Source organism: Mastigoproctus giganteus, chromosome 12 (assembly GCF_048544385.1).
Source record: "Mastigoproctus giganteus isolate SK-2022 chromosome 12, ASM4854438v1, whole genome shotgun sequence".
Taxonomy (NCBI): domain Eukaryota; kingdom Metazoa; phylum Arthropoda; class Arachnida; order Uropygi; family Thelyphonidae; genus Mastigoproctus; species Mastigoproctus giganteus.
Window position 1 is genome coordinate 16,525,854 of NC_143586.1, and position 20,174 is coordinate 16,546,027.

The following is a 20,174-nucleotide window of genomic DNA, read 5'->3' on the forward strand; positions in this document are numbered from 1 at the left end:
TCATTTTTGTACTGAAGAAATATTCCGATATGGGTCAATAACAGATTTACTAGAAAATTTATTGACTATTATAAACTCATTCTGTGAATGGTAAACATTTAAATATAAAATAAATAAAAATCTTGTAATTTATTTACAAATTTCATTAAAGAATTAACAATCATTTTTATATAAAAATGGCATGGCAAAAAATTATGTCTTTGGCAAGGGTGCTTTATATCTTTCCTGCATCTTCCTCTGTAGTTTTATCCCATCCATTTTGCGGAAGTGGATGTCTTGCTGTGAAACTTGATTCTGCAAAGACTGCACTTTTTCTTTCATTTTATGACGGAAATCTCGTTTCAAAATGTCTAAAACCTGGTAAAAATGAATATACATGTGTAATGGTTGCAAAACACAGCTCAACAGAAATTTTTTTTTTTTTTTATTTTCTTTAATCTGAGCCTTAAATAAGATTTTCTTTGCACATTATTTCTATTTTAGACATAAATTCGATTATCAGTAGGATGGTTCCTTGGCCACATGCATTCAAGTATATATTATAAGGAACTGACAGAGATTTTGTTGGGTGCTAAACAACAAAACTTCTTAGTTGATTGTTATTTAGATCTTTCGTTGTGGAAGTTGATAGACTAAATAAATTTAAGGCTAAGCTGCACAGCCATTTGGAATGAATGGAAGGGTGAAATATGAGGGTTTTTTTTTTTTTTTGGTGATTGTCCTGAAGAAAATCACATCCATAATCAAATTTATACAAATGAAATTTTCTTTCAAAGAAACCTCATAAAAGACACCTAAATAAAATTGGTGTAGGCAAATATATTGAATTTTTTACAAATTTTTTAATGGCAATTTTAAAGTCAACTAATTTTTAAAAAATCCTGAAATCTAGAGTTAGCATCCTTCATTTACTTTGGATGCGATCATGACAATTTTACAGAAACAAAACACCTGCGTTTAATCTAGAAAAGCCATTAATAATTTGAAATTTAACTTACTCGTCTTTGTGCTTTTGCTCTTTCTTGAAGGTCATGTTTCTCTGCTGCCAGGGATTCAGCTAGGAGGGCAAACTGGCTCTGATAAGTAATCAATATTAAGAACACTTTTCTGCAGTCCAGATAACATAATATTGCAAACTTTCAAAGTTTAACATATATTTCTTTAATATGTAACAAACTTCTGCTTACATAATCCATACATCAGCAATTAATATAATTGAAAGAAAAAAAAAGTTTTTGCCTCTCCTTTAGAGAAAAGTAGATGATTCTAGTAATATTTTAAATGTGCTGTATTATTCTGAGCTTGAAAATTGTGTTACCTACCATTTAAAGAAATCATGAAAAAATTATATAAAAAAAAATAATAATATATATATATATATATATATATATATATTTTTTTTTTTTTTTTTAAATTTTAGTCTTTTATAACTGACATCTAGGCCAGTTCAATGTCCAACAATAATCAAGCAACAAATTTACTTTGGATTCCTGCCTGCAAACAACACATTTCATAAAGCCTCAGCTCATAGAACTGTATTCTTCTTCAATCCCCTATGACAAACACTCCTGTTACTTTGGGTGCCTCCGTAGCCAGGTGGGCAGGAGCAGCAGTGCGTAGCACACGCTTCTTGATTAGATCGAGGTTCGAGCCCGTGACCACCAATTACAGAGGATTTGGAAAGGTCAGGGAATGACCACTGCATATCCCAGGAGCAATATGGCCTTAGTTGCTAATGCTCCTAAAAACCAAATAACAAACGAACAAACCTGTTACTTTGAGCTCTCTGCTTTGCTATTTTAGTCTCAGGTATGATTTCTGTTTAAATTTAATTTTATTTTTTAGATACTAAACTAAGAGATACTTAAGTTGATAATGACAATATACTATTCGCTGATTATCCAGTAATAATATGTATTATGCTTCAAGGTTATACATAGTTTATAGCCTTAGTAAAAATCATTTCTAGCATTAATTGTATTCCTATGGAATTACAAAAAAAAAAGCTATATGAAATAACAATATGAAAAAAGAATATGAAATGACAAGGTAATTAACATTAGGGAATTCTCTCACAATAGTGATAGAATTCTTTTTTACCCCAGCTCATTATTAAGCAATTCTGGAAGCCAAGTAAGAAACAATTTCACTTTATTACTTAAACAAACAAAAAAAAAAAAAAAAAAAAAAAGCACTACTAATTTAAAACAAAAATATACATGTAAAAAAACCAAATTTTAAATAATAACATTTAACGGAATTGAAGTGATTATGCTACCTCAGTCGCTAGCAGTGTTGCCAACTCTTAATAATATTTCCGGCTAGCCGCATACTCAAAATCCGCTATTTTTAGCACTTGACCCGCCAAATTTTTTAAATTTTCATTTGTTTGTACTTTGTAGTGAATAAAAACAAACAAACAAATAGTATATATAAATAGTTATTTATTTTTCTGTTTTTAATATAAAATCAATATCTAAAAATCTAAATTAATTTCGAAATTCAATACCTCCTCATCATATGGTTCTTGTGTACCTATTTTGCGAAGCAATTCTTCAGGTAAAACATAATTTTTACAACACTTTTCAACTCTTTTGAGCCCGTATCGTACTGATAAGATTAACCGTGCCAACACTCATTCTGTTGAGTGTTTTGTTTTTTACTAGATTTAAGTTGCTGAATATTCTTTCCACATCTGCATTGGATAATGGCAAAATTAAAATACCCAATGCAAATTCGCTAATTTCTTTAAATGGATTTTCACCGCTTGCATCTCGATATTTCGAAACTTCTGACCAAAACTTCATTGTATTGTTGATGTTTTCCCATTTAACGAGAGTAATGTTTATATACTGTTGCTCCATTTTTTCAATTTCTACTTCAGACAATTTTAAATTTTGTAATAAATTTATCAGTGGTTCTTTTTGTTGCTTTAATATATTGTTAACTGAGATTAATGACATTTTTTTCTAATTCTTTTATGTTGTCCGGAAGGCGTTGTTTTAATTGTTGATACAAATCAATCAAGAAATTACGGCATCTCTCTCTTATTGAAATTTCATCTGTTGTTGTGATAAGTTTATTCATTATTAATTCATTTATTTTTCTTTCAAATTGGTAACCTAAATATGGCTTAGGGTCTAAATAATTATTAATGTCCTCTTCTATCCTTTCAATATGTGTATTTGGTAAAAACATTTTAGTGGCAACCATCGACAATAGCATGTTTAAATCATGTAGTAATAATGTAAGATCGGCAGTATTTGATTCAAAAGATTTGTTTACTCTTTGTACTTCAGATAAGATAGGTTTTAAAATAAAAGATATGCTAAATTACTTTCATCTTTGAACATTGAATAAAGAAGTTCTGCAGTATAACATTTATCAGTCAAACGAGTTATTTCAAAATGGGCTTTTAATTCAATATACTGTTCTAAAATTCTTGTTATAGCAACTTCAATGGATAACCACCTTGTTTGACACGAATGAACTATCTTTTTCGGATCTGCACCATCGTTTATGGCACTGTATAAATATTTGAATTGATTTTGTCGGCTGGTGGATTTACTAAACTCACGATTTTGCATTGCACGAGGGTTTCTAGGAATACAACTATCGTGTTAGACGAGGACTGACTATACTAAGATATTATTACACTGTGGTTATTAGAAATAATTATTACTTATTACTCTTATTACTTATTGCTCTGTGGTTATTAGAAACGTTGAAAGAGATGTCGGTAATTCGGATCGCATTTCTTGGAAGCCAAACAAATACGACGAAGAAAAATTATCCAATGCCATTCCTTCGCTGTTTCAAAAAAAGGCGTCATTAGAATTTTTTCCACATTTTTAGATTTGATTCAACAATTTAAAGCTATGACCCAATGATCAGGTCGTTTGACCGCGAGCGAACTACGTAAAATTGTTGGGGTTCTCCTCAGGGAAATCCAGAATAATATAAAACCGATTCTTCGCTTTATAAAAAAAAAAAAAAACTATGAAATATGATATCCCTACTATTTCAATTATGAATTATTTTTATTGTTAATTAAATAATTAATTGAACAATTAATTTAATATTTCTTAATATAAATGTTACATTGCCAAAATACATAAAATGCTAAACATTTATACTCTTCCCGCTAAAAAATCCGCTATCCGCTATTTCATATTTTTATCCGCTAAACCTGAAGCAATTCCGCTAAATCTAGCGGGAAAACCGCTAAAATGGCAACACTGGTCGCTAGCCTCATTCTCTCTTTCACCTAATACTATTAGGTAGAAAAATAAATAAATAATAAAAGTAAAAAATTAAATATACATTACAAAAATAAATAATCAATCTATATGTTTCCTTCCTCATGTATGTAAGGAAGGGACACATAGAATGATTATTTTTATTTACATTTGAACCTACCCAAATTCAGTTTCAACTACCCAAGCAATAACTTATTCCACAGTAATTAACAACTTGCTGATTAAGAGACAATCCAGTCTAAATTTTTTTTCTCTCTAATTCCTTATACAAATCTATATTTCTTTTAATTCATCTGCTATTCATTCAACCTCTGGTAGTGCTGCTGTGAAGGGTCTATTGTATATATCACTTTTGTATACAATAAAGATTATATAATTTAAATTTGTAGCCCCTTAGTTCTGGAATCATAATAATGAAAACTTTGCCTTTTTTCAACAACTGTAAAATAGTTGAGTCACACCAGAAACTCGGGGAACTCATCAGAATTGCTTATTTAAAATAAATTATATTATATTAAATTTATTTCTTGTAATATCTATACATATCATTTAATATATTTATATTATGTAATATAAATACAGTTGATTCCGGTTATTTGGGACACATCGGGACTAGTGCATTTTGGCCCAATTCTCCGAAGTTTCATGTAAATAGTTAAAAATACAATGTGCCCCCCCCCCCCCCCGTTTACAATTGGTTCACTGTACAATCAAATCATGTTACAATGAAGTCACCATTATAAAGTACCGTTCACTATACGATGTGTAATAAGCGCCGGTTATTGTGATCACATTTGTGAATTGAATTTTAATTCAATTAAACCGCGATTCTAATTAGCGAAAATAGGAGGAATATTATCCACAGGCTATAAAAGTAAAGATATATTAAGTACAAATTTACCCTTTACTACCTTACCAATTAAAAAATTAAATGATACGTGAAATTCGGAAGAATATACGTGATAATTGGAAGAATTAATACGTACTGTAATACGTACATACTAACTAAACTAGTTGACATTTCTGTTCACTGTCATTTGTGGGTGGGGGTTAAAATTTAAAACAGTAAAAAGATAAGCAATCAATAACAAAGAACACGGCACACACAAATTGCAAGTAACACGATACGCGCAAGTGAGAACGGAGTAACAAATTATGAAGCTTTAAAAATAGGAATGAAGAGAAGATTCTGAAAATTATTTTTTTTTTTATATGATTGAAGATTTCATCGAAGTGTAAACACATTTTACCATAATAACCCACAGAATTCCAGCTGTCGGTATTATCGCAAATTCAATAAGATCGAGTTTACTATCAGTTTATGATAGATTTCACTGACACAAAAGCCCAATAAACAGGTGACTGCTAATTGTTTTTATTGTTTTATGGTTGTGACCTCCAGAAATCCAACCAAACTACGTGGTACGGTCGGAGACAATCGTAGGGTAATCTTCAGTGCTGTGGTCTCCTGCTCTGATTAAACGGCATTTTGTGCCAATTAAGCGAAAAAAACCCTGGCTATTTTCTCGATTGGATTCTGTTTTTTAAGATTTGCCCCAAATAAAAGGCTGCCCCGATTAACCGGTGGCCCAAATAACCGGAATCCACTGTACATATTATTTTACAAATATTAACTTTCATACAGCATAATCATTGCCTGCCTCCTTAATCTGCCATGCTGCTTATTTAGTAATTTCTTACACATCTCACTTCACTTGCACTGATTTTTTTTTTTTTTTTTTTTTTTAATCCTCGCCTTTTCCCATTTTTATATGGGGTCAGCAGTTTTTTTTTTAGTTTATTTTATTTTTATTGTTTTGGCATGCAATTTTTACGGCCGGATGCCCTTCCTGACGCCAACCCTCACCCTTTATTCGGGCTGAGGATATGCGGTGGTCATTCCCTGACTTTCCACATCCTCCGTATTTGGTGGTCACAGGCTCGAACCCCAGTCTAATCAACAAGCGTGTGCTATGCACTACTGCACCTGCCCACCTGGCTACGGAGGCACCCTCACTTCCACTGATTTATATAAATTTATATTTCTTTTAATTCATCTGCTATCCCTTCAATCTTTTTTTAAAATTCTCTATAAGACATCCAGCAGAAACAATTTATCACCCTCCAAACTATATCTAAAATGAAACTTAAAAGCACCAGTGTGATGAGTTCATTGTGGAAGCATCAATCTTTGGAGTTTCAATTCCATTTAGCAGCTTGTGTTGAACTACATACATATGAGGGGCATTTCAATAAATTATCTACCTACCTATCAAGGTAATGAGATAGAGGCAAAAATCTATTTTTATTTTTCAATGTAACTTCCCTGAACTTCAATACAATTGTTCCATTTTCTTGGCAATGAGGAAATACCAAACAAATAAAATTCTTTGTTCTGTCCATTAAAGAATGCAGAAACAGCAGACTTCAGTTCATTGTTACTAGAAAAGCGATGTCCATGTACATTTTTCTTGAGGTGTCGAAATGGAAAATAGTCACTAGGGATCAGATCCAGACTGTAAGCTGGATGGGCAAGTTCTGTAAAGTCACAGTCTCTCAAATCATCAGCGGCAGCAGCAGCATGCGACTTGTGCATTGTCGTGAACAAGCAGCACAATTCTGAAAGGTTTTCCATGCTGCCGTTTTTCCTTTATGACATCCCTTAAAGCTTTGGGACACCTTTAAATGTCTGTTATTCAGCACAAGGGTTTTCACAGCTTGGCACATTTCTGGAGTGGTTGCTGTCACAGGCCTTCCTGGACATGGATCACCTTCAATGAACTTTCTACCCCATTTGAATTGTTTTGACCAGATTTCACATGGTACTCTGATGTGCACTGTTGCCACCATCCTTTCATGAATGGCCTATGGCCCATTTCTTTCTTTGGTGAGAAATTTGATGACTGAACGATGCTCCAATTTCAGCAAGTCCATAATTTGATACAAATGTCTTCCTTCTTTCTGTTACAGCAGCACAACCAAAAAACATAGTGGGATCAAAATTAGTATGATTCAAGTTGAGATACGTAGGAACATTATAAATCATGAATCATTGAAATATAACTATTGGAAGTACCTTAGGTAGATAATTTATTGAATGCCCCTGATGCATACACTTCACATTACAGGAACTCCCTGACTTACGTAATATGCAAATTAAACTTTACATAAGTTTTTGCTGGCCGGTGCTAACTTAAAAAAATCGTGGAAACATATTTTGCATCCTGTAGGAATAAATGGAGGTATCATGAAAATATCGTAATGTGAACCCAATAACACACTATTTTTTTTTTTTTTTTTGTAATTCATTCAAAATCCTTGGAAGTTGAAAATTTCACTATATTATTAAGCTATTTATCATATTTATAATGGAAATTGCATTACACTTTCATCACTATCATATATTCCAGTTATAAGAATAAATTTTGAACACCTTTGTGATATATTTCTAAAACATGTTTCTGGAGGTCACGACCAAAAACAATAAAAACAATTTGCACTTTCCAGTTTATTGGGCTTTTCTGTTAGTGCATCTAATTATAAACGAGTAATAAACGATCTTATTGCATTTGCAATAATTCCGATAACTGGAATTGTGTGGATTTTTATGCTGTTATGGTGAAATGTGTTTCCCTTCACTGAAATCTTCAATCATATAAAAAACAAATTTTCAGAAACTTCTTTTCATTCCTATTTACGTATTAGATGAAGGGGAAAGGGACCAACGGAAAGTGCAAGTGCCAGCAGTGCCAGGAAACGAAACAAAATTGATTTAGAAATGAAGATGAAAATGATTAAGAAGTACGAAGCAGGACAAAGTTTGTCATCTACTGCAAGGGAATTAGGTCTCGCTGCTTCAACAGCAAATACTATTTTAAAGGACAGTGCGCGTATAAAAGAACATGTCAAAGGATCAATGCACTTAAGATCAACAGTGATCACAAAACAGAGTTCAGGTGCTATATTGAAGATGGAACAGCTGTGTATAATATGGATGGAAAATCAGATTCAGAAGCGAGTGCCCCTGAGTCTAATGACCATTCAAGCAAAATCAACAAGTATTTATAAAGATATTAAGGATAAGTACAGTGAACCCCAACCCAAGTTTGTGGCAAGCAACAGATGGTTTAATAGGTTCAAAATGTTTAATAGGTTTAACAGGTTCAAGCATCGTGCTGGTTTCCACAACATTAAAGTATGCGGTGAAGTCACCAGTGCTGATTCTGCAGCTGCACAGGAATTTTGTGATGTGTTGGAAAAAATTATTGATGAAGGCGGCTATTCAACGCAGCAATGGCAGTGTAAGCAGTGTAAAAAAAGGAAATTACAATGCCAGGTTTCAAGGCGTCAAAAGATAGGGCCATGCTCTTGCTTGGGGCTAATGCAGCAGGAGATTACAGATTAAAACCACTGCTTGTGTACCATTCTAGAAATCCTCGTGCATTTAAGGGCATCAATAAAGCCACCCTACCCGTGCATTTCCGATTGAACCAGAGAACATGGATAACAATATCTCTCTTTGAGGATTGGTTTAAATGCTGCTTCATTCGCGAGGTTGAAAAATACTGTAAAGACAACGACATTCCTTCCAAGATTTTGCTTCTATTAGATAATGCTCTTGGACATCCTACGCATCTAGATGATTTGAATTCAAATGTGAGAGTCATATTTCTACTGCCAAACATGACTTCACTCATCCAACCTATGGATCAGGGTGTTATTTCAAATTTAAAAGCATACTATATAAGCACAACATTTGTTCAGGTGTTGTCTGCAATAGATGGTGAGAAAAATTTTACGTTAAGAAACTTTTGGAAATCTTACAATATTTAACCACGGCATCTTAAACATTAATAAGGCCTGGGTGGAAATTACTAAAAGTTGTTTAAATGACACATGGAAGAAAATATGCCCACAGCACTTAAAAGGCTTTGAAGTATTTGAAAAAGATGAATCATATGAAGATGTTACGGATAAGATTGTAAAGCTTGCAGAGCTACTTCAGTTGAAGGTTGATGTCAAAGACGTGAAGGAGTTAATATAGGAAGAAGAGAAGGAATTATCTAATGAAGAACTTATTGACTTGCAGGCAGTGACAGTGAAAGAAGAAAATGCTGACGAAGCTCAAGATGAACCAAATGAGGAGCTGAGACTCTTCATCACAGGGAGATGGCAATGGTATTTCATGAAATTGCATCGGCAGTGGCAAGTTTTGAGAAGATGGATCCTGACAGCGAACGATTCTTAAAAGAGGGCTTGCTTGCTACAAAGAAATCTATGATGAAAAGAAAAAAGCCACCATCCAGTCATCCATTAATATGTTCTTTCATAAGGTTGAGCAGCGGGCACCGTCTAAATCTCCACAGCCCTCAAAACTCTGCAGCGGCATTCTTATCAGTTGAAGAAGTCGATTCTGGCAACGATGCTCGAGAGGTAAAACTTACTGACGTTATGCCTGTCTCCTCTCTTTTTTTTGTAATTTTATAATTTTGAAATTTTTTTTTAAATTGCACGCTTTTGTAATTTTTCCTGCGCATGAGATAAAAAAATTGAATAAATACAATAAATAATTTTATTTACATGTTCGTTGAACATTTCTTTTTTGATTCAATCAATGCAGCGAGCACAGTTGCAAGTGCTGCACAAGCATGGGGGAAATTCCGACTTATGTAGTGTTCCATGGAACACAACCCTTACGTAAGTCAGGGAGTTCCTGTATAGTGAAATTTGCAATAGTACTATAAGCTTTAATGGTAAAACAGTGTCTGGGCCAATGTCTGTAACAAAGTAAAAGTATTTCTCACTATCTTTATCAAGGATGTAATTACAGACAGACAGACAGACAGACAGAGAGAGATTTAAACATTCAGGATTATTTAAAACTTCTCTTGTTAAAGAACAAAACATCCCTAAATAACTCTAAACTGCATTCGGGCAGCAGAGTGTTCACAATACTGTGGTTCTTGAAAAGATTCGGAGACAACAAAGGCATCTGCTGAAATCAGCAAAAGGGTGCTAATATGAGGAAAGGCTTTGAATGTTGGTACCTTGAAAACCTGACTGAGATTTGTAGGACTCTGAGAGGAGATAGTGAAATAAATGAAGAATGTTCATGGAATGAATTAGGAACAAATTCTAATTAAGGGGTGAAGAAGTTTAGAAGTGTTTATTAAATTTTTTAAATTTCTTTCTCGAAATATGACAGTAATTACATGCACATATTGGGCTAATAATTTTAACATCAACATTTCCATCTAACTTTAGCTAATTTTACCTCACAGCACATCATTTTTCATATACTGACTTTTAAACTAGTTTTCTTAGAATCATAGCAATAGGTGACACTGTAATTTGATTTGAACTTACTGGAGGACTTTAAACCATTAGAATTATTTATATATTAACCTAAACTAATACTTGTCAATCAGGTAAGTTATTGTATGATTTAATCCAGTTAGTCACCTGTTTTTTTCAGCTAATTTTTTTTTTTTAAATTTGATTTTTTTTTTTTACACAGTTTCTCTGCCAAAAAAAAAATTAACACTTTCTCCTATATACAATGAATACGATTTCATCAACTGCCAATAATTTAAACCTATATCATCAACTGCCAATAATTTAAACCTATACCATCAACTGACGTGAACACATCGTTTGATGTGGCACATATTGGTAGATGAAACAATATCCATTTTATGCACATGATCTGGATGCCACCAAGAAATACATTCTCAGATTCCAGTACCCTGACTGCAACTTCAATGTGAAAGGTTGTAGTCACACTGTTCCCCTATCATCCAGATGTTTTATATACAGATGAATTTTGGCTCTTCTGAATAGTTTTAAAAAATCATCACAGCATGCCAACACACTATCACTTTTCTGATGTGTCCAGACAACCCCCCCCCCCCCTTAGTGAAAGTAAAACATGACAAAAGCTCTCATTTTTTGTTTTTAGACTTTAACACCATTATAAAAATTTTAAAGAGGGGATCTTTAGAAATAGAAAAAAAAAACCAAAAAAAAAAAAAAAAAAACCTAAAATGAAATAATTTTAATAATGAAGTAATCTTGAAAGATATAATCTTTGTGTTGGTTCTCTCTACTTGATCATTGTTTTGTCTACCTGAGTAAGCCTCCAAAATTGGCCTGAAGCACTCATGCCACCATTTAGTGATCATGTGACCTAAACTATCTTAGCAGCCTGTCAGGGATTAAATCAGAATTAACCTCAGATCATTGATGGGGAAGGCAAGTCAGGTGTGTATATATATAAGGCTTCTAGATCTAATCTGAGGCATCAGTTCCATTTCAGCCACCATGGTGTTAATATCTGTGAGCATATACTGTTGCTGTGAGCTTTGTATTGTTTTTAAAAATTGGTTATACTCTCTGAGTGACCTGAAAAATCTGTCTATCTTCAACCATCATGTAGATCATCAAGAACAATAATGCAGGTTCTAAAATGTGTGCAGAAGGCTACTACTTATACACCAAGAAGAGCTCAAACAGTACACGAATATGTTGGGAATGTTCTCAGAGGAATGCATTTGCAAGTAATTTGCAAGAAAATGCATTTTCTTCCAAAGGTTGTGTTCATACAGATTTGGAGGTGAAGCAACTACTTTCTGTGACTGAACACAGCCACAACCCAGATCTTAACAAGGTTAAAGCAGTTGAAGTAAAGAACACCATAAAGACAGCTGCTTTGACAACAGGGCCAAACCTGCACATATTGTTGCAGATGCCATATGTCAACAACCACTTGAAGTCCATTGTGCCATTGGTCAACTTGACTCTTTGAAACATAATGTTTGATGTCTAAGAAAGGAGCATTGCCAAAGGACCCAACATTCCTATGAGAATTGGAGAATATCAGTGGCGAATAGAAAACTACAAGGGCTCCAGAATACCACAATTTCCTCATTTATGACAATGGACCTGAGTCAACAGAGAGAATTATAGTGTTTGCAACCAACAATCAACCAATGAAGGATTCCTCTGGGCAATCTTAGATAAATGTGATCATCTGGGATTCAATCCAGATCCTACCACTGTGATGACCAATTTCGAATGTGCAATGATAAATGCTATGTTTCCTGTCCTGGGACCACGTCATCTTGTGGCTGTTCTACCATCTGACTCAAAGTACACAGAAAATGGTGCAAAGTTTAGGACTGACTGCTGCATACAGGAGTGATGATAGAGTGAAACATTTTAGTGGAATGTTGGATGGACAGGCTTTTCTACCTATAGATGAAGTGGCCAATGGGATGGATTATCTGATAGAGAATATACTCAACGTTGAAGGAGTGGAAGGCATAGTGGACTATTTCAGCACCTAAGTGTTCGGCACTTGTCGTCACATCCTTCGTGGCTGTTTCTACCATCTGACCCAAAGTACACGGTGAATGGTGCAAAGTTTAGGACTGACTGCTGCATACAGGAGTGATGATAGAGTGAAACATTTTTATGGAATGTTGGATGGACCGGCTTTTCTACCTATAGATGAAGTGGCCAATGGGATGGATTATCTGATGGAGAATATACTCAACGTTGAAGGAGTGGAAGGCATAGTGGACTATTTCAGTAGCACCTAAGTGTTCGGCACTTGTCGTCACATCAAGCCACCAGCTCTTCCTGATGGAATATTTCCTCCAGTAAGCATGAGAACGATTCCTTCCCTGTTTCCACCAGAGTTATGGAATGTCCATCAGGCAGCCATTGATCAGGAGGATCACACCAACAATCTAGGCAAAAGTTGGAATTTTGCTTTCCATGAGCTTGTGGGGCATGCCCACCCAACCACCAGGAAGACCCTTGAAAGTATTAGAATGGATCAGGCTCTTGTATCAACAGCCCTGATTAAAGATTCTCGTGGTGAGTCTCCAAGGAAACAAGTCAAACATGTCACAAAGGAGTATCAATGGTGTTTGAAGAACCTATGCATGGACTATGTGAATGAGAGGAAGACCTTGGAGGAATTTCTGAATGGCATATGTCACAGCGTAGGTGGAAGTAAATTTTTGAATGGCATAGGTGGAAGTAAAATGAACTTTAAATGAACCCTAATGCTTAATGAGATTTTAAATATTGTGCTTTATTTGTTTGATTTTTCATAGATATGGTATGATGTTCTTTTGTTATGTTAATTTTTATGATTGTTTTCCTTATGATTTTATTCTCCTGTAAAACAGTGAGTTATAAATTTATAATGCACATATTAATGTATTGCTACAGTACAATGCTTATAATGCCTTCCTTATTGCAGGCTTATGATATTATGAATGTAATATTTTACATGTCAGAGAAGTGTTCATAAACTACAAATGATAAGTATAAAAATTATGATTTAAAATTTTCATATTATTATTTATCCTACACTGCATTTCTGGTTACAATGCTAAGTCTTTAATAGGTTCTAACAGAGAATCCATGACAACAGATTGATTGCAACCAATGAAAATTTTTAGCTGCATATCTCTATTTGTATCTTGAACTACTGCAGCTGAAAATTTCACCATGATCTTGCAGAGTACTATGAAACTCAGACTTCATAATGTTCACAGATTCTTAATCAAATGGTCCACTTGTCCAAGCATCAGATGCTTAGCACACATAATTTGCAATTAACACAGCTACAGACTAGGTATCATTGAGGCACTGCAACTTCAAGGTGAAATGACAGTTCTAATATTTAGATCAAAGAATACTCAGTGCCTAAGTCAACAAGTTTCAATCTATAGTAAAATAGTCCATTGGTTGTGTTGATGTTTTTTTGGCAGAGATTAATTTGGATGTGCCACTTTGTATAGTATGCTAGTTCATATGATTCTGATCATGTATTATGCTTATTTATAACACAGAATGACTCAGGGGGAAAACTTAACTCTGTGTATCAGAGATTAGGAATGGAATCAAAATTTATAGAGTGCTTAAATCCAATTGTCTAAAAGGATATTAATTTTCCAATGCATCCAGGTAGAGTTTATGTTCCTTTGCCTCATTTTCTTGCCTTTCTTTTGCTTGTTGTTGAAGAGCTTCCACTTGCTGTTTTTCAAGTTTTAAACCTTCACTGAGAAGGTGCTGAACTACCTTAAAAAGAAAGCAGTAAACTAACTTTACATGAGATCAAATAAACATTTCTAAAGGAATTTCATTTAAATTCAGGAATCTAAAGGAATTTCATTTCATTCTCATGTAAAGTTAGAAATGTTTTTCTAACTTTACATGAGATCAAATAAACATTTCTAAAAGAATAAATAAAATTTAAAGCCTTCCTAATCTGAAAATATTTTATGTCTTTATTTTTTATATATCCATTTAATCTTTAATCTTTCATTTATGAAAAACAAAGCATGTTCAAAATATTACAATGTACTTAACGAGTTTCCTTTCTCTCATTTAGATATAGACTACTAGTCTGTTGGAAAAAAAAACTATATACAGGGTAGTCAAAACATTTTGATTGTAAATAAATTTTTTAAAATATATATTTTAAAGAATGTTAGCACAATTAGGAAGAGCATACATAAAGTTAAAAAAAAGAAAGGGAAAAAAAGTAACATCTGTTCAATAAGGTTGCCATTTTGGTCTTCATAATGTAGTCTTCTTGGGTACAGAGCCACCCACCCACCCACCCACACACACACCAAGGCCCAATCCCTCAGAAATGTTTGCAAATTCTCTAACTAAAGCTGAAGCTCCAGCAGAATTCAGCTTATTACTGCTTTATCCTTTAAGAATCCTAACAAAAAGTAATCACAAGGTTAAATCTGGGGAACCCCCTTTTGTCTGAGCCACCAACCTGGGAATTTTGTCTAAGAATTCAGACAATTTTTGCCTAGTTAGTTAGCACTCATTCCTGTATATAAAAGTAATGCTTAAAATTACTGATTTTGGACTGCATTAATGGATGGAATTATTTTGTCTTTTAGCAGCCTGAGGTAGCTTTTTTCCATCATAGTTTTCTCAGAGAGAAAAAAAAAAGGGAACACTTCCTGTTCAAATTCCAACCCAGAATGTCAAAGCAAGGGAGAAACGGGGTTAAGAGAGTAATTATGATAATTGGCTTCATCAGTCTACAAAAAACAATGATAGCTGGGTTTCTAACACTCAGCCAAAAACCATCTGACAAATTCCAGTCTTCTATTAGTGTTATCCTCATTCAAACTTTGTAGTAATGTGAGATGATAAACTTTGTATTTAAGTTCTCTTATGATTCTATTTAAGCTTATTTTAGTTATTTTTAATTCCAAACTTAACTTTTTTTTTTGAGATTTTATCATACTTCTTTTGATATCCTCTCCTACAAGTTCCAAATTGGCAGATGTCTTTGATGTACAAAGTCAACTAAGTTTTGGTATTGTGCACCGTTCACACTTCAAATTTCTTTACAATTTTCTTTATGGTCTTTATTGGGGATGGTGGTTTATGTCCAAAAATTCCTGGATTGACATGCAATTTCTGCAGCATTTTCATATTTTGCACACCATTAACTTATATCTATTTTTATACAACTGTACACTATATTAAGAAATATTTGTGGTAGCATGGCAAAAATGCAGAATTACAGCTTATTAATCTTCATTTTTTTGGATCAAATTTTTTGGTCAAAACAGGCAAAAAAACCCCAGATTTTTAAAAAAGGAAAGAGGTGTTTTAGCACACACTATACTAAAAAATTAAAATTTTCTGACATATGCATTTTATATTAGAATATATATCCAAAAGACTGTTACCATTAGAGATTTAAAAAACATTACCATAGCAAGATTCTTCTGTTTGTGGATTTCTGCTTGGATTTTGTTTTAGGGATTAAATGATTATGACTACTACAAGAAAGGTACTATTTCATCAGGAGCATTTCCAAGGCTTCATGAGAAAGAGATCTCACCTCTTTTTTTTTTCACATGGTTGAATATTCTTTACATTCAGCATTACTATGATATGGGGAATTGTTTAAATGACAAGAATCTCTTTGGATTTGTTACAATTCAAGTTTCCCCTTGTGCACATCAGTTTTCCAGCCAAGAACCAATGTACATCAATTCCTTCTTCTTTCATAATAACACCCAGTATATTCCACACACTGAAATTGACAGAAATGATACTTGCAAAATATCTATTTCTTTATCACTGATACTGAGAAGTAATGTTTTATTTATTTATTTCTGTGAAATCGATTCAATTTGGTTTAAAAAAAAAAAAAAAAAAAACTTGTTCTTTGATGATAAATTTCTTCCCCCAAATACAATTATATTTAATTCAAGTTAAATATTTAACTTAATGCTTCCAAAAGTTTGGCCAACTTGCAATTTCAGCCATTATATATATTACACATGAATTTTGTTTGGAACCAGCCGATTTTTGAATAGTATAAGGAAACATGGTTTTGTCTTAGGAATTCATGAGAGAAAGTCAATTGGCTACAAATCAAGTGCACAATTTACCAAATTTATTTATGAAGTCATACATATTTCTTCAAAATACTTAAAATATATATTATTGTGCTCACAACTTCAGCTATGGGTGTGTTAGATATTTGGGTTTCTAACACTTTACCGGAATTGTTACCTCAACTGCACAATGTTGGTAGAACTGCACTACAGCCTTTTTAGAGTAAAGTCTGCCATGCACTGTGGTCATTCTTTCACTGGTCTTTTAGTTTTATAATTGTGAATGACAAGGAAGGTGGCCTTTACTAACTTATTGACAGAGAAGAATAGTGTTTTTTGCTCTTATTTACAAACAAACAGCAATGTAAATAACAGGCTTGCCATCCTCTAACTTGCATTAAGCCAAAAATTATTCAAATAATAAATGACTCAAAAATTTGAGTCCTGTAATTAGTGCATGTGAACCATGAAACCTATCTAGATCTATATTCACAGGTTCATAAGATGTTTGTGTGTTTGCACATTTAATTTTATAATTATTTTCGGTACTTTTTTATTTTTAAATTTATTAGAATATCTTCCATACCCAAACTATTTTTCTTTATTAATCTCCTTGTTGTATAGAAAATCTATTTCTTTACTTTCATTAATGACTTTATTCATCCTTTGTATGCTGAATGCTGATGCAAAATCATGCCATAAGTATCTTGTAAGATTATGCATTGGTGTATTTATACTTCATTATGCAATAAAGATGAAATAATAATAATAATAAATTAATAGTAATAAAAATTAATAAATAAACATTGCGAAAGTTGCTTCAAGGGATCTACCCACCCCAAGGTCAGAGTGGCGGCTAAGGCAGATTGTGGCACGATTTGGCATCACTCTTGAGAACTACCACTGGACATAACCTGAAGCTAAGAGAGCTTGAAGGACAGGGTGGATGCCCTCGAAGGAAATAAATTGAGGGGCCCATCAAGCTCTCAGCTGCCCACATCAACGCCAGAGCTTGCACTTGGTCATCAGGCAACACAGAAGCAGCCCCCTAGGCAGAATGCGCTGGTCCCACAGGAACTAGTAGTTGTTGGTGACTCTATTGTCAGGGAAACGGGGAACATACTTTGTAAAAAAGGATAGGTGGAATAGGAACAGGACCAGGGTATGTATGCCAGGGGCAAAGGTTGATGACGTTGTAGAGCGGATATCATCTTTTAAGGGCACAAAAGGTGATATAGTTGTACACGTTGGCACTAATGATATTAAGAGTAGGAGACCGGCGGAATTACTTAGCAAGTACAGGTCACTGTTGAAAAAAAGCCGTGAATTAGGGTTGAACTTGAAAGTGTCTGCAATTCTGCCCAGACACGATAGGAGGGAGTATATGATGAGAGCCTTGTCGATCAATTCGGCCCTGGAGGGATTGTGCAAGGCTCAAGGGGTAGAATTTTTTTCAGCCTGGACTGTACTTGTTAACAGGAGAGATTGCTTCTACAGGGATGGGATACACTTAAATAGAAAGGGTGCAAGAATTTTTGCTGATGCTGTCGAGGCAATGTTAGGTGGGTCGGAAAACTGCTAGTTGGGGGGGAAACAAGGACTAATAGATTAACAGTAGCCAGTGGCAGAGGTGGAAGTGATTCTTGCACTGCTTCTATTGAAATGAGCAGAAGTCTGAAAAACAAGATGCAGGATATTTCAGAGACTGCTGGTAGTCATTGCGGTACAAGTAAACACATGGGTTGTGTTAGGGTAGCTAAGAATAGAAACAGGTGCATGTATACCTGCGTGTACACCAATGCTAGGAGTTTGGTAAATAAATTTGATGAATTTGAGGTATTGCTCAAAACATCAAAGGCAGATATTGTTGGGATATCAGAGACGTGGTGTCACACAGATATAAGTAATGCGGAACTGGAATTTGGGGAATACAATGTGTATAGAAAGGATAGACAGGACAGGAGGGGAGGAGGGGTTATGCTATTAATTAAGAAACACATAAAGTCCAAGGAAGTGAAGCCAGTCGACATCGATGGACAGGGCAGTGTCGAGTCAGTTTGGTGTGACATAAGCATAGGGAAATCAAAATTGAGAGTAGGAGTGTGCTATAGGCCTAATGACTCTGATGAGTATAATAAGATATTGTACAGGGAAATAGAGTGGGCCAGTAAATCAGAGAGTCTTATAATGGGGGACTTTAATTTCCCAGATATTGACTGGAATTTGTGGGTTGGTCACTCGCACACTAGCAAGGCTTTTGTGGATTTATTAGATGATTGTTTTCTACATCAGCATGTTCGTGAGGCAACAAGAGGGAGCAATACTCTTGATCTGATTATCAGTAGTGATTCTTCATGCATTAAGAACCTGCAGATAAATGAACCACTAGGTGGCAGTGATCACAGTGTGTTGAAGTGGGATTTACTCAAGGAGGTAACTACCATCAGAGGTAAAGGGAAGGGTTTTTGTTTTCGTAAAGGCGACTATGATGGTCTGAGACAGTATTTAAATTCTATACAGTGGGACCAACTGATGATGTTACCAACAGCAAACTCAAAATGGGAAGCATTCAAGGAACTAATCTTGGAGGCTACCAGGCTTTACATACCAACTAAGAAATATTGTTCAAGGTTTAGGCCTAAATGGTTGTCAGATGAACTAATGAGACATGTGGCAGAGAAGAAAAATGCATGGGATACATACAAATTAATGGGTGACATGGAAGCCTATGATAGATATAAGTTGGTCTGTAACCAAGTCACAAAGGAGATTAGGTAGGCAAAGGCAGACTATGAAAAATCCTTGGCAAAGGATGCAAAGAAAAACAGAAAAGAGTTCTTTACATACTTGAACTCGAAAAGGAAAGGGATGAATCAGATTGGTCCACTGGATATTGATGGTTCAACAGTTGAGGATCCTGCTCAGGTGGCTAACAATCTAAACGAGTATTTTGCATCTACATTCACGCATGAGGAGTTATTCAGGAAGGAGAATGATGTAGGTAAAGTAAACATTGGCAGTGAGCTGGATGATTTTGTAATAACTGAGAGGAAAGTGGAGGAGAGATTGTTGAGGATAAACATAAAAAAGGCACCTGGGGTGGATAGGATCTATCCAGTTATATTAAAGGAGGCAGCAGAGGAAGTATGCAAACCCCTAGCCATAATTATGAGAGCTTCTTTGGACTCAGGGGAGGTACCCATAGACTGGAGATGTGCAAATGTAACCCCAATTCACAAAGGAGGATCAAAGGCTGACACAAGTAATTATAGACCTGTTAGTTTAACTTCTGTTCCAGGTAAATTAATGGAGGCACTGGTTAAAGAAGCACTGCAGGATCATCTAGACAAGAATTCAGTTATAGCTCAGACGCAGCATGGTTTTGTTAAGGGCAGGTCTTGCCTGACCAATTTGATTGGATACTATGATGTAGTCACAAAAGAACTGGATGCAGGGAATAACTTTGATATTATATATTTGGATCTTAGAAAGGCTTTTGATACTGTTGCACATGGAA

General features: G+C 34.4%; 1 protein-coding gene across 1 annotated transcript in view; it reads right to left on the reverse strand.

The window, feature by feature from the left end:
- Positions 1 to 192: 192 nt before the first annotated feature.
- The window catches only part of LOC150076731 (centrosomal protein of 95 kDa-like), a 215,367-nt gene continuing 195,385 nt past the window's right edge, over positions 193 to 20,174 (reverse strand). The window contains exons 18-20 of the mRNA XM_090386630.1: positions 14,221 to 14,354; positions 999 to 1,083; positions 193 to 357 (exon numbers count right to left, since the gene is read on the reverse strand). Of these exons, the coding sequence (XP_090242756.1) occupies positions 193 to 357; positions 999 to 1,083; positions 14,221 to 14,354 (384 nt within the window). The remainder of the gene's footprint in view (positions 358 to 998; positions 1,084 to 14,220; positions 14,355 to 20,174) is intronic.